At 31.2% G+C, this 15,912-nt stretch overlaps 1 protein-coding gene across 1 annotated transcript; it reads right to left on the bottom strand.

Annotated features, from left to right (window-relative positions):
• Positions 1–11,444: 11,444 nt before the first annotated feature.
• On the bottom strand, positions 11,445–15,617 carry LOC137932062 (uncharacterized). The gene is made up of 5 exons (XM_068775625.1): positions 15,584–15,617; positions 14,762–14,961; positions 14,217–14,351; positions 12,371–12,528; positions 11,445–11,544 (listed from the first exon to the last, which is right to left on the bottom strand). Exons 1-5 carry the CDS (start codon positions 15,615–15,617, stop codon positions 11,445–11,447), a joined length of 627 nt encoding a protein of 208 aa, XP_068631726.1.
• Between the last annotated feature and the right edge of the window lie 295 nt (positions 15,618–15,912).

The following is a 15,912-nucleotide window of genomic DNA, read 5'->3' as shown; positions in this document are numbered from 1 at the left end:
TTCATAATTGGGTGCCCAATTTAAATCCGTCGACTTCGAAGCCAATCGGCAGCTCAATTATAATCGGTATACGTATTCGTGATCGAGTTCCGTATGAATCAATCCGTTACTCGTGCATATCCAGCGGGCGATATGGCGCGTTTTGTAATTCATCATCGTCGACGATTTTGTACACAGGCTACTTACAGACGCAACAGTCTCGTTTAAAAGTATAAAGCGCTACCTTGCTATAATGTTATACGAATTTGTACCGGGTAGAACCGACTATGAACGTATTTGTCTGTTATATGTTACAGAGACTAATTTCAATCGTGGTTAACCTCACAACAATGGCAGCGACTATATCACTGTCATAGTCCGAATTCAGATCGGCATTAAAATTAAAATTCCAAAGAGGAATTAAGAAATATCAATAAAAAGTATTGATGTTTGGTATATTTAGTGAGTTTGTTGTGGGCTCTTCTAAGATCAGGGCGCCATTATAAGTTTTGTTCTGCTTTACTTTTAACATAATGATAATGATTATCACAAAAGATAGATGAATAAGTGATGCATCAATATTATATAATTGTTAGTAGATGTTAATGATTCGAATAAAGTTTTCTTTTTAATTAGAACAAGACAGAAATATCCGTACAATATATTTTTTATTATTTATTATTTACAAATTAAATAATAAATATTAAAAAATAGCACAAGGTTAAAAAAGAAACAGTTAAAATAAAAGGGTTCTTGACGTAAATCCTCCGCCCACATGCCTAAACATGCGGTCGTATGTACATTTCATGATGACATTGAAAGATACTGAAGGAAACAGAGCGAGAAAAAATCGACTGCTACCTCTGTTCAAACTTAGCGCAGCTTCGAATAGTTAAAATAATGTGAATATTTATATCTTTGTGATTACTGGTAACTTAGTGTTACCTGTTGACAGTGGACTACTCACACTCTATAATTCCAGGTTCTTTTTTATATTCATATGTATATATCATATTCAAATTAATTACCTACCTTTTCTGAATTTCTTTAAGCGCCTGTTAAATGGTGTGTTGTAATTGCAGCAATAGCATTAATGTGTTACGTATTAATGTAATGATACACACAGTATGATACAGCGTTTCTGTTTGTCGGTGAAATAGGCGCTTTAGTGGTACCTACCTCTAACAAAATAAATGTAAGAGCTACTAATCGCATCAACATTTTAATGTGGATGTTTATTACTAGTTTTACACCAATTGGTTCAGAACTGCGAATAAGGGTTAATAAAAATTAGAAAGATACAGGTGACACCCTTTAGTGAACACAGTCTATACTCTTATGAATTATAATCATTACTTTCTTTAATAGAGCGAACTTATGTACGCTAATAGTTAGGAATCATTACTACACTTCAGCTGTAAGCTGCCTCCTATGATTTTTAACAAGACATAATGGAAGCGTCTAGCATCCCCCGTCTTAGGTGTTATTTAAATTATAATTTAAAAATTTAGTCTTTTAATAATAAAAATTTGGTTTTTTAATAAAAAATATTATTAGATTAATATTACTTAATCTACTTCTAACTTAGTGACTTTAGTTTACCTATCATTACTTAATGGAAACTGAGTACGTATAAGAAATAATTAAGACGAAGAAATAAATTACCTAAAGACGTAAACTTGTCTAACAATACAATTAAATTAAAAATTTATCGAGATCAAAACAAGTATTTTTTCCGTAAAATTGCACCTGAAAATCAAGCTAAAAACTTAACTATAGGTAAAAAAATGGTGATAATAATAGAATATCTAACGGTGACAATGCAGCGCGCGCTCGTTGATGTCTTTTGTTCTACGTCGATTACGTGGCGCCTCGACGCACCGTTGCGGTCTTTCGCGTGCTACCGCTTTTGTTCGACAACACTTTTAAAGAATTATTTTAATAGATTTTTTCCAACTCGTCGACATCTTGACGTTTATAGGACAGGTTCGTAAAACACGTGGAGATACGAACAAAGAACTTTCAAGTTGAACGTTTAATAAAGTTCGCAATAACCAACTAACCGACTTCTAAGTTGACAGCGTTCGAGAGAATACAAAACGACTCGAATTCTTTTAAATTCCTCTAACGAAGCAAGAGGTTTTCAAAACAAACATTTCTTTATTTTTAATAGTTAACCTTAAATGGTCGTGCTCTGTTATATCTATTTCTTTTACCCGCGCTTGATAATACTGAGAACTAGATAATTCTAAACAAATTACGAAATCTCTTAATTTCTATGTCATTATCAGCTCTTTACCTACCTTACTTTATTTTGATCGCTGTTCTATATCACAAATGATTATATCTCTGCTGATATTGTAATAATTTTTAATGATATACACATATTTTTAATGATATAATTTTTAGCCTATAATTGTAATTATTTAATGCATGTACTGTTGGTTTTTTGATTAAATAAAAAAAAAAGTTGAAACAATGTGATGACCAAGTAAAATATGAAATGGAACTTCATTAAATACATTACATCATATGGGGACAAGATAACACGTGATGAGATGAAAAAAGCCTCCGTCCGATATCGCGTTATTGTGTGACAGGAACATGTCCCGTGGGAACCGCGATCTACTGTCATTGCGGAATGCTATGCTTATCACTTTTTTGTTTGTCGTTCCGCCCCAAAGATTAGTGCATAATTAGTCTCTTCTATCCAACGGCATTTATTGGTAATTGGAGTATAACAGTAAATGTTTAAGAAATAAATGACACTCTGTATTTTGGTCATTTTATGATAATAATGGTGGGATAGTTTTTTTATTATTGAATGAATACCAATAATAAAATTAAATATAATAACCATAATTATAAATAATTACATATAAATTTTAGTTTAATTTGATTTTAACTTATACATTAATTGTAATGTACTTATACATATATGTATGATGCATGTATGTGACCTCATACAATACAAAGGAAAGAACAAAATTAAAAAGGGCGAAATAAAATCTAAGGAAAGAATAACAAATTTTTCGAAGAATTTGTTTTTAAATAAATATAGAGGATGTAACACCAAAGAGGTGATCATTTCACTGAGACTGCTAAAACAGTATATTATTGTAAACGATTTTTCACAATAACAATAAAAAGAGTACTTTTGAACATTTTACGCAAGCGAAGAATATTTATGCTAATATAACGATTGACATTGAACCAGAGTACATGTATTGGTTACTAAAACCATAAAATACCTTAAAGTAAAAAAATATTTGATGAGTTTGAAATTATAGCGAGAAAATAAAAGACTAAGCCGACGAATCAACAGAGTCTCCAACTTTTCACAAAAAGTTCTGGTCATTGAACGAAATCCTGAAAGAAAATTACAGTTTAGGCCTAAATTGGATTATGTTTTTGTACTCTATGTTTGACAAATATGGACTTTCACCCATAAAGTTAAATGCAGGATGACCACGCACAGGTCGATGGATTGAAGCATAAATAACATAAGTAAGGGGAACCCAAAAATCAAATGCCGGAACTCCCCGAAAACAGAACCGGGAGCATTTACGATTAAGGTGGCGATGGGCTGGCCACATCACGTACTGTAAAGACAAATGACGGATACTGCCGTCAACGATATGGAGAGGTACTATTAGAAAAAAGAAATTTGGCCTTACAAATCGTGGCTTAGCAGGAAGGAACTCCTTGAACAAAGTAATAGACGGGGATACATGGAACAAGCAGAAAGAGACCTATATCTTTAAGAGGATTAAATCATAAAAAAATTGCTAATTATTATAACAAATCATCGCCCCCACCCAATAAACCCGTAAACGCAATAATCAAATTATACAAGAGAAATAAAAAACCGAATTATTTAAATAACTTCCATTATAATTAGCCTGCAATATCTCCATATTTACATACGAAATCAAAGCAATTTTTTTGCTGTATCCATGTATTTAATTTCTCTTTATACATTCTGGAAAATATCTAAGTTATTACGGAAAATAGATTTGATTTGAATTAAATTTAAACGTTTTTCAGAGTGATGTCCTTCATTTGTGCGAAATTTGATATTGACCGTCATCAGTAAGGTTGCAACACAATAATATTTATTTGTACTTTTTTGCCAACTCTTTCGCCGCTACAGTTTTTTTACAGTTTTTTTTTCAGTCACAGTGGCATAGTTTGTGATCGATTAGAAAGACGTTACCATAAACATAATCATAAAAATTGCAAAAGTAGATATTAATACCCGATACTGGAAACATATCGAACATTTTTCCCAGGAATAATATCGTATTGGCTTTTACGATTATACTTTCGAGAATTTCATTTCCCTATTGAATCGTAAACGTTTACCATTTTAGCTTCATTAAACTATTTTGGAAAAAAAAAACTATTGATGACTTTTTTTGTGGATAGAAAAAATTAATGGTGAAATAAACTCGTATAAAAATCTCTTTCAGTTTACATTAGAAAAAATCCCCAAAAAAAATCACGAGATGTATACTACCGGGAGATGCCGAATTGGACAGAAACGGAACAAGCTTGTAATAGCATAATACGGGCTAATTCGATGCGGGCGAGGAAATAACATTTTTTTTAAAAAATCTAAATAAAATGCTTCTCTTAGAATTCGAATCTATCTATAGTTTTTGTGCTGCTTTCATGTGCAACGTATGCACAGTACAAAAGTTTCCGCAACGACCTCGCGTCGTTTCCGCCGCATGTTCAATCTCGCCGGCCTTATAGCTACTTCCTAATAAATAAAAGGCACAAGGATACTCATTTTAATAGCTATGAATAATTATGCAATATTTAATTCGCTAACTTATTACTATAGCACTCAACAAGTTACACTACTAAATGAAATCACTGATTCTTCGTGAGAGAAAGAACTGAATTTATACTTAGAAGAAGATTTAGGAAACCCTATTTAGCGAGACTTTAATAGGTAATTGGTTGTTCATCATCATCACCATCTCATTAACCGTAGATGTCTTTATTAAGATCTTCGAAAATATTAGATGCAGGCTGCTTCCTACCGATCTTTTTGGAAACCTTTACGAGTGGCCCATGTATGTTGGAGATAAAGATTAATAATTATTTATATTAATTGCGGTGATTAAAAAATATTATAAGTATCATACAATTTGGTGTACACGGTGTTTATTTTATCAACAAAAACGAATTCGACTACCGAGCCTAATTGTTTTATGATGCATATAACAATCCAGAGAAACACATATATAAAAACATTTGTGTTAATTACAGCATAAAAGAAAAAATGTAGACAGACATTAGGTTTATACGGTCTCAATTTAAATTGACCAGAAAAAAGTTATAGAAAAGGCACTAGTACGAGCAAATACCTGCACTAGTACATTGTTTACACCTGCATGAAAGCACAACCATAATTGATTAAACAATTATATACAAAGAACGTATTGGGAAATAGTACTAAAAACCACAAAAATAAATAAAATAAATGTATAAAAATATATATAATAATGTGCGTAACTCTTAGTTTCAATGGGAATTACATATACAAAAAAATATTTCTGTTTATTTGTCATCAATGACAATCAATGTTTATTATTATAAATTTATTTATTTATTGCTAAAAGGGATGTTCAATAAAAACTGTTAAATTATTAAGTTTTATACCGTAAATAGAGAAAGTGATTTTATTGATTCTTAAAAGAATACAATATTTTTTGGAAATTCTTAAGAGGTATTTTATTTCTTTGAAGTGTTATTTAAGATGCTCAACATCTTTATAATAAACTCGAAGATAAATAGTACGTTACAAAATCTCCCAACAATTTGCGCAAACATTCAATGTTCAAACGTATAGTGCATCTCTCCACTACTCGTTATTGATAAGTTTTCTTTTTAGATTTATTGAACTACCTTTGATTTTTTTTTATTTAACAATTATCTAACAATTTGCGCATGTTATGGTTGCTTGTCATTCACATTGCAATGTCTTTTTTATTACACTTTATTTGTATGTGATTATTTTAATTTCGTTGGCAACCTTTTATTAATATAATAAAAAAGCAAGAACACGGTCACGAATAATGACACGCATCATCGTACTTACGAAATAGACTCACCGCGAATGTTATTGTCGATTGATTATGATGCCTTTTAACATTTATTATCCACGACTGACTTTCCCAAATAATATTATCAATTAGGCGCTCCGCACGAACGCCTGCCAGGGTTAGGTGGTAGAGCGCAAACGCACCGTTACTGCAGCGACACGCTACGCGATGTGCGACAACGACGATTATTTTTTAAAAAAAAAACATTCAGCACATCTAAGTGATTTCGTTTTATGAAAACTATCGAATTGCATACATGTTTATTTAACAGTTTATTGTACACAATAAAAACACTAAAGTAACAATACAAATATAACTGACACAACAGGCACTACTTATTTCTAACCAGAAATTTCTTCCAGTAGGCCTACAATGTTATAGCCCATATTTTATCGTCTATTACCTTACTATTACATTTGAATTATTTTATTTTTATTTAATACGGAAATCAGCGACATTTACAATACATTTGATAACTTATTATATAAATACTTAAAAATACAGCAAGGGAATAAAATATTTCCGTGTATATCTTGATAATAACTTGGTATGCACAGACAATCATTAATTTAAGAATAATTAATCTAAGACAAGACTAATATTTCAGAAGTATGTATGGATTCTTGATCAAATGATCTAATAATACCAGTACGCAAGCCTAATTTACCTGAAGACTACGACTTACGTAAATATATGATTATTGGCGGTAAGAAAGTAAGACGAATACACATAGTATTTTTTACAGGAACTATTTTTCTTTATTAACCAAATCCATCCAACGCTTGCCTCGAATAAAATCGCATTTTTTTATAAGACCGTCTTTTGTACGATGTCTTTTTGTCCCTATTAAATGTGATTTAAGAGTAAATAAATAAGCTAGAGAACTCGAATTTTTGGTATTTAGTGCACGTACGTTTATATCATCCCTAAATGTGTGCGAAATATTTCGGATAGTAGGCAAATGGCGGGAAATCGTTTTGGAGGCCGTGTAATTTGACCGCGACTGCTTTGCCCACAACTAAAAGGATTAAAATGTAAAAACAATGAAAATTATATTTACTCATCTCAATTTAAAGTTATTTTTCATTAAGAATTTTATCATTACTTCAAATGTTAAACTTGTTAATTATTCCTTTATATTTCAAGGTAAAGACCATTTATTTAAACGGTACTAATAACTATATGTATGTATATATATATATATATATATATGTGTGTGTGTGTATGTGTGTATATTTATTTTTCCGTGAATTATCTATGTATATGAGAGATTTCCACCTATGTATACACTCAGTACAACATCTCTGGAACCATATGGCTCAGAACCTTCAACCGATAGAAATATTGCTTTCGCCGAATAGAGCTCAGCTAAAACGAATTTTATGAAATTCTTTACGCAGTAGAATTGACGGAGAGTTCGTTAATATTAATTAATACATATTTTCAAACAAAAGTTCTTATTGACATGCAACGTCTTTTCTTTTTTACTTTATCTGTTGTGTTTAAAGCGCTATTCTATAATAGTATAGTTTTTCTCAGTTGTGAGAATCGTCTCGAGCGATGTATTTTTTCATGAAACTGTTAGATTTTAAATGTTACATTATTATATAACCGGTCCTGGTACCTATCAGGCCTATTTCTAGAAGTGGACGTTCGACGGTTGAAATAATCATAATGATAATAATTGGCAAATGTTTTAAAAACAAGTTTACTTAAAAACATATAAATTTTATGGACTTTTAAAAAAATTGTCATGCATTATTGAATACATTATTTTTATATCATAAAGTGATTAAAGGGTTTAACTCATAGTTAATAATTCTTTCCTTTCTTGTGTTGGTCTGCAAAATCCACACTCACATTCCGTGATTGTCGCTTTGGAGACCGTGACAATATGATTCAATAGCTCAATTTATTACTGTTTGTCTACCTTTAAACCGAATAACTCATGCAACTGATCTATAAAATAGGTGGTGCCTGCCTGACCTTAAATAAAAATAAATAAATTCATAACGTCTTTATTCAGGTAGGCATACCCTTTAAATGGTTGATTATTTTGACATTAAAAGCAGTAGCCTGTCAGCTTGAAATTTTGAGCAGACCCATCCGAAAACTTAACAGCTCTTTTTTAAATAAAATTTGACAGTTTTTGATGTGTAAATTATAAAATGAACTGTATAATTGAGTCAACAAACCTATTTCCACACATTTCGATCAACTAAAATCTCTTGAATGGTTTAATAATATTTATTTAATAACACACTTTTAATTTACATTAAAAGCTAAGGTATAAGATATCTTGTGGAACATTTTATATATGCGGAGTTTACATACATTCATTTATAAGTTTCGATAAACGTTTACGATTTTTGATTGACTATTTTGACTTATAAATAAATTTCTCCTTTCCCTTCTTCTCCGAACAAACAATTTCTTGCAACCAGAGCTTCAAGAAATAGAGCATAATGAACATAACTCTATTACTTGGTCCAAGTTTGACGAGGCTACCTGTCACATCTAATGTCGAAGATGTCCACTCGTATCGAAGGTGAGTGACCTTTGAACTTCCTATTTGTCGCTTTATTTTAGTTTTATAGTGAAATCTCAGGACGTCTCAACGTTTCAAGCACTTGCTGCTGTCAAAGTTTAAATGTTTACCAAAAAAGAAATGGCAGCGATTTCTATTGTTTAAACTTTCAGGCGTATTTACAACCTTCAGTGTTTTTAGAAGAATGTTCCCGAAGAATACCAGAAAGCCTGAACGATATAATTTTCAAATAATTAATCACACCATTACTTATTTTAATTAAAAATATCTACATTCATAAAAGGACAAAATGTATTTTTTTATTAACATTTTTAACAGTTAAATTTATGATGGCCCACTTAATACTTAATACATTTAATATGAGAATCTAATTTTCAATTTTCCGATGTGATCATTATTTCATACGTAGCCGAAATATAACATTTTACGTGTTTATTCTGAAGATAATAACAATAGAGTCCGTTTATTCTACTGAAGCGTAGCGAGGTCAGGGAACTAGTACAAATATTTGACGATGAGACTTCACACCTTTTCATTAACAATACGCGCCTTTTTTCATCTCGAGCAATATTTTTTTATTACTTGATTTAAATTATTTTACTATGCTATTCACTAAAGAAGATAGCCTATAATTATAACTAATGTACACTTTGTATTAAACTTAATTACTACTAAAAATTATAATAACACGTTTACATATGAAAATAATATAAAATGTTGAAAAAAGTTATTAAACATAAATAAAATATATTTAAAGTAAAGAGTAATTTAAAAAATTTCAGCGTATACACACTCCACTTACCCTGCATTTAGCACCATTTTGCACTAAACGATGCACTGGTGGACACTGGTGCAACTGTCGATTACCCACTGCACAAGGAAATGATTATTTTATATTTAATGTCACTATGCATTTAGTTCGCGGGTCAAGTCCCGATCGCCGATGCGTGCTACCGTGGTGCGAAACACGCGTCTCAGGGGACGGTCGGCTGTGAAATAGTTGAAGTGAGTGCAGCCTCCGTGCCTTTGCCCGCGCGAGTCGCTGCCACTGTTGAATGAAACGGGCCTTAATGGCTTCTTAAAAGATTGCCATTAAATAGCTGAATAAAAATGTGAAAGCCTTTAATTTTTTGATCATTAACTTCTGTTAGTTTTATATTTTACAATTCAAAAGTACTCTGCTATTTTTTATATTCTAATAAAAAACAACGAATAGGACGTATGTCCGGCTACAGGCTGAGATAAGATTTGTAAACAGTGACTAAAGATCAATAAAAAAACAACATATTTAGAAGAGTTAACCAACATGAAGGTGATATGGGTAATAAAAAAGAGAAATTGAGCAGAAGAGTAAACGATAACAATCTAAATATTTATCGGTAAAAAAAGTCGAGCTAAAGATGTAGCTGTTTCATACAATTGATGTCGAAGAAGAAGCAGTTAAAGACAAAGAAATAGTTGAAATAGATTAATGCCAATGTTTAATAAGACACGCCGAAGTCAGAGATGCTCTAATCAGACATACTCATTTATTTAGCCTTATAAAAAACGTTACAATTTTTGACAGTAGATAGCACAAGAGACCGTCCGGGTTTATATTAGTGTTTTCATTGTTAACAAAGATTTTTTAAAAAGAGAACTTAAAACAAATATTTAAAGTTAATATTTGGCAATAAGTAAAAGACAACAAGTCTCTGGCACTAGGTATATGCATTTCACTTTGTGTTAACAGTTACAGCTATGTGTGAAATTAAGGTTTTTAATAACCATATAAATGAAATATTTAACATAAACCCTTACTTGATTAGTTTTGTGTTTAAGTAAAAGAACGTTTTAAGAGCCGCTTGTAGATCCACTTTCCAATAACAGAGCATATAATAACTGACAATCAATATTTTTTAAAACTCGTACGAAAAAAAAATCACAAGAGAATATAAATGTTAGAAGGTGGAACTGGGAAATTGCAAAAAAACATTAAAATAAATACTTTCAATGGCATTCCAATTTCATTTCCTACGTTGTGAAAAAGTATAATAAAGTTTTCGTTTTACAACCAATAACTACATTGCTTCCTTAAAAAGGTGTAATCGTTTTTTCACTAAATAATCACGGTACCGCAGGTGCAATCCCGACCTTCGTTCCGGTCAAATCCTTTAAGATAGACAATTGAACACTAAAATTATCATTCTTAGCGATGTTTCTGTCTATCATCACTTCGAAATTGTATTAACAATAAAATACTGCTTCGTTCACACAGTTAACTTACGAATTAGTCCTTAACTTATATATAAAAAAAACATAAAACTTTTAATCAACTTTTGCATATAGTTACCAAGGATTTCTTAATATTTCTTTAACTTAAAATTAGAAAATTCAGAATTTCATAAACATTTTTTATACATAAACATATTAATGAAGCCTTGCATAAACTGGAATGTTCTTTGTTGATTTTCGTTTTATCGAAATAGATGAAAAAAAAATATTAAACTAATTTAATTTCATTATTTTATTTTGTAGTAGAATAATTCACTAGTCAATAGTTACCTCTAGGTTACATTTTGAGTTAATTCATAAAATACAGGGAACACCTTGTCAATCAAATTTCAGATAAATAAATTGTCTTAATATAAATTTACAGTGCAAACTTTTAGGAAGAATTAGTTAAGGTAATGTTTATAAATAAAACATTAAAAAGTAAGTAATATAAAAGCAAACGCAATAAAACCTCTGTAAATGTTACCACTTTTTATTAGCATTGTCAATAGTACGCCAATATAATGGAATTTATCGTTCACACATGTTCAATTAAAAATAAAGATGAGTCGTTCAATACGCGCTAACAGGTTGAAGCCGACGACAAGTGACGTCAAAGTAACAACACCAATCGTTATCTTCATTGGCCTGCAGAGATTATTCTTTTAATAGTTATGCATTATCAAACACCCTACCAGAAGTACAATTCAATATTTTATTTTTGCATGAAGCCATCTAAATAATGTTAATTCCTATTTTCATACAAGTATTTTTGTACTAAAGAAGTACCAAAGCTAAGTAAATTAAGAGCTAATAAGCATAATGAATTCGCAGCGAGATCTAATCAGCAGTGAGGAGATCCGTTGAAGAATCAAGGTCACCGACATAGCTCAAAGAATTGCTCGTCTGAAGTAGCGGAGGGCGGAGCACTTCACTCATGCAACCGATGGCCGTTGGAGTCGAAAGGTTCTAGAGTGGCGACCACGAACCTGTTGACCCGGTGGAGGTAGGCGACCCACTAGGTGGACCGACGATATAGTTAAGGTAGAGGGAAGTCGCTGGATATGGCAGCGCAATACCGATCATCGTAACGATGGGAGTCCTATGCGTCGCAGTTGGTGTCTATCAGCTCACAGTCGGTTTTTGGAAAGGCAATGCTGAGATCGAATCAGCAATTACTATATCCGTAGACGAACGAAAGTAACCGATATAGCACTAGCGAAATGTCAAGTTGCAGTGGTAGTAAATAGACCAATACGGTTCTCCTTATTCCTAATTCGATCTCGTAGAGAAATACCAAGCGTAGCCCGCTCCAAAGCTATAAATGCCAACGGGCAAATACCATTCGTGAATAACTAAAAAACTACATGACGATATTGGACACGATTTATTATTTAAGACCTTGAGAAACCCTTAATATGTTACTAATTACCTTCTAGTATAAAATTTTTTAAATGCTAATTTCGAAACTCACCCGTCGGCATTATGGAAATACAGTGCACTACGTAAAGTATAATAAACCAGTTGCATATAGCAATAGATGAGGTAATAGAGGGCGAGTGCAGTCGCCGTGACGGACAGCTGCAGGAGCTGGACCAGATCGGTGACCACGTTGAATGGCCTCCTGGATCCCTGTACAAGCATCAGAAACACTTTACGCGATGGTCGATTAACCGAAAAATTCCAATTTGTTATGAAGCTTATCATAAACTAGTTAAAATTTTGTACATTCCGAAAAGTAAATAATATATGAATGTATATAGTATGTGTAAAAATAAAACCACAAAAGTACGCATAGTATGAACGTTGACATAGTAAAATGAGTTATTTAAAATTGTATAGTTCTAAAAGTACGTAAATGTAAGTAGTATTTGTAAGACAATTTAAGCAACATTTAGAATAACACACGTTTTTGACCTAGAGAGATGTTATCAACGAGTTAATTGAGCATTAGAGAACGCCTACACGGGCAAGTAAAACTACGTTGAACAAGGTCCACTTTGTAAATTCTAAAACTTAAATAATAACTTCATTTTTAACAAATTATTCTCATTATATTATTCCGGAAGCCTTCATACTATCCGCTTTTATATCACGTGTCCGGTGAATTTAATTATTTGCGTTCGTATTGTAAGTAATAATAATTAAAAAGTTGAAGGAAAATGTAAACTTGTAAACTATTGCGTCGTATTAAATAGTCTAATTAACAACAATAATTATTATTTAATAATACGTTTACGATTATGGATATAATTTTTAATATTTTTTAAAACATAGAATCAGAAGATAAAAACGGAACTCAGTACCAAGGAGGTCTTAAGGCATTTTAAAGATTAGATTCTATCAGAACAAGGATATTTTTTTAACACCGACACCATTAGAACTTTTGCCGCGTCCTCTGGGAACATTCAAACGGACCACGTCACGATCCTACGATTGTATCTCGCCTCACGAGCCTACAATTCTTGCCTCTTTCTCACTTGTCAGAGAACCAATTTATTCATACAAAATGATACTTGTTAGAACGATGAACCCAGAGTTCCCCTTGTAAATTTTATAGAGAAACCTTTGAAGCTGATCGTAAATTTTGTATTTTCATCCAAGATATAAGAGCATCTAGTAAGACTTATGTATAATATTAAAAGAAAATTTATCAATGCAATATTCAACAGGTTAATAATTTCGCATGATTATTAAAATTTACTAATATATTTTACAATTCCATTTTGAATTGTTTAAATTTATATATACAATTATGGTCATTTAAATTATCAAAATTTTAAATAACTTTAGTTTGTACATTTCTATCATTGACCAACGATTTATAATTAAAGTTTACTTCAGGATACCAAGGCTTTGTCATGCTGGTTACTTGAAGTACTTAAAGTAATTAGCGCTGGTACTCTACTAAACCTTTATATAGAGCAACCGGCCTTAAACTTCTCGAACTATCTAGAAGAAAAATAGTAAAAGTGATGATTCTTTTACTATAAAACATATTATACTGCAGAGTGAATCGAAACACTACTCAATAACAGTCAAACATGAAACGCATTAGGATGTAAGCATACCATATAGTTAATCATAAAGCTTTACAATGTAAACACTAATAAACATTATTATTAAAATCTTGTACTGTACAAAATAGAAAAAATAATTTTGTATATAATCGTTGAATAACAGTAAAACATTAATTCAATAAATAAAGTGATCAACTATAAAATATTTTTATTTCTACTGGAAACCTATAGGTCAAGCATTACACTTTTGACAGTAACATGTCTGCAAGAGAATCTATTTATTGTTATTATTGTACTCACCGTATCGGCTTCTCTTGCTTCTTTTTCGTTTACAATCATACTAACTGAAGAGTCATTTGCACTCTGCTCGTCTCCATAATGTGCAGACGGTTGATGAACCGCGCAAAATGCGGAAATGCATGTTCCGGGATTATGCTGCCATTAAGGTTCAAAACTTTAATACAAATATATTTCAAAAATATTTTATTGCAAATAATACTAAATATGTATAAAACATTTCGTTACTAAAACTGATTGATATTCTCTTTTGTAAGACATTGTCATATACGTCTCAGAACTCCGTCGACTTGTTTCCTCTAAAATCTCTTGTTTTAAATTTATGACCATATAATACACGCAGTGCTTTGTAAAATTATGTACTTCACAGGCTTTAGGGGTGACATTTAACATTAACTAAATGGACTTTAAAATATCCCTATTCACCTGTGATAAGGTATTATAGATGCGACATTAAAAACAATTAACTCGTACAAAGGCTTTGATAACTAATGAACTTTAAAAAAAAAAACATTTAAATCGATCTGTAAGTACATAAAAGTAAATACATTAGCCACAGAGTATGTACTGGGTCCTGCCTTGACCGGTGAGGGAGGCGGTGGCGCGGGAAAACATTCTATAATTTTCCGAAGTTTGTCGCTTGTCCGGATGCATCCACATTGCCGGCGCCATATTTCGGTGCTTTCTGATGAAGTCTCCTTATTAGCGCATTTTCGACAATTACCTAATTCCCATATTTCATTAACCACTGCAAAGAAATTTTTGTAAATCATCAGTTTCACAGGAAATTTATGTTACACTTTACACATTCGCATTTTTTGTGGCCGTTACTATTGGAAAGATTTTGTTTAACATATTTTATTTACACGATTCGTCAAAAAACAGATTTTTTTAAAAAAAAAAACTTGTTTTTATACTTTTTGGAATCGCATGTCGGAATTAAAGAAAAATATATATATTTATTATATATACATATAAATATATGTATATATGTCTATATTAGAAATTAAATTTATTATTATTTAAAAATTATATATAATATCTAATTTATATATACATATATAAGAAAAATAATATAATGCAAAAAAAAACCTCTTTAAGTATTTAGATTATAAGAACTGGTTCTTTCATCAATTATAATTTTGCGACTCCTGCATTAGAACATACACGTAGTGCATTGAAACGCCTATCTTGCCTGTCTTACAACTTTTTGCCACGAGTTATTTCTAACTAACTAGTTGTCGGGCAGTTATAATAGTTTACTTATTATTGTATACAGATGAATTTAACTTTGATCTTATAAGTATAGAGATTAACTACTGTTCCAATTATTTTACCACCAGATAAGGTTTTACTATATTTTTAAATACCAATTGAACACAGACTTTGAGTACCGCATTTCATCATTAATCCATTAATGCGTGTCTTTGATATTTAAGACCCAGAAGTAGTACAGAAAGGTCTGATTTCTACACACGAACAAAAGTTTGTTCTTTAAAAATAAATATGACGTTAATTTTTTACGGTGAGGGGTGGGTAAGGGGGATTATTTTTCCCTAATATGACCATCTTCCACATTACTTAATTTTACTAATTCTTTAATACATTACTTACTTTGACTTACGAATTTTGTTTGAAAAATATTTTAATATACTGACTAAGAATTAAGTTCAATAAACTGAGGCCATTTTTGATTACA

The sequence above is a fragment of the Battus philenor genome, unplaced genomic scaffold (assembly GCF_028537555.1).
Source record: "Battus philenor isolate CCGP_79_NKW_IND1 unplaced genomic scaffold, ilBatPhil1.0.hap1 SCAF_11, whole genome shotgun sequence".
NCBI classification, from domain to species: domain Eukaryota; kingdom Metazoa; phylum Arthropoda; class Insecta; order Lepidoptera; family Papilionidae; genus Battus; species Battus philenor.
Note: the sequence above shows the minus strand (reverse complement) of the source record. Positions and strands in the feature narration are given on the sequence as shown.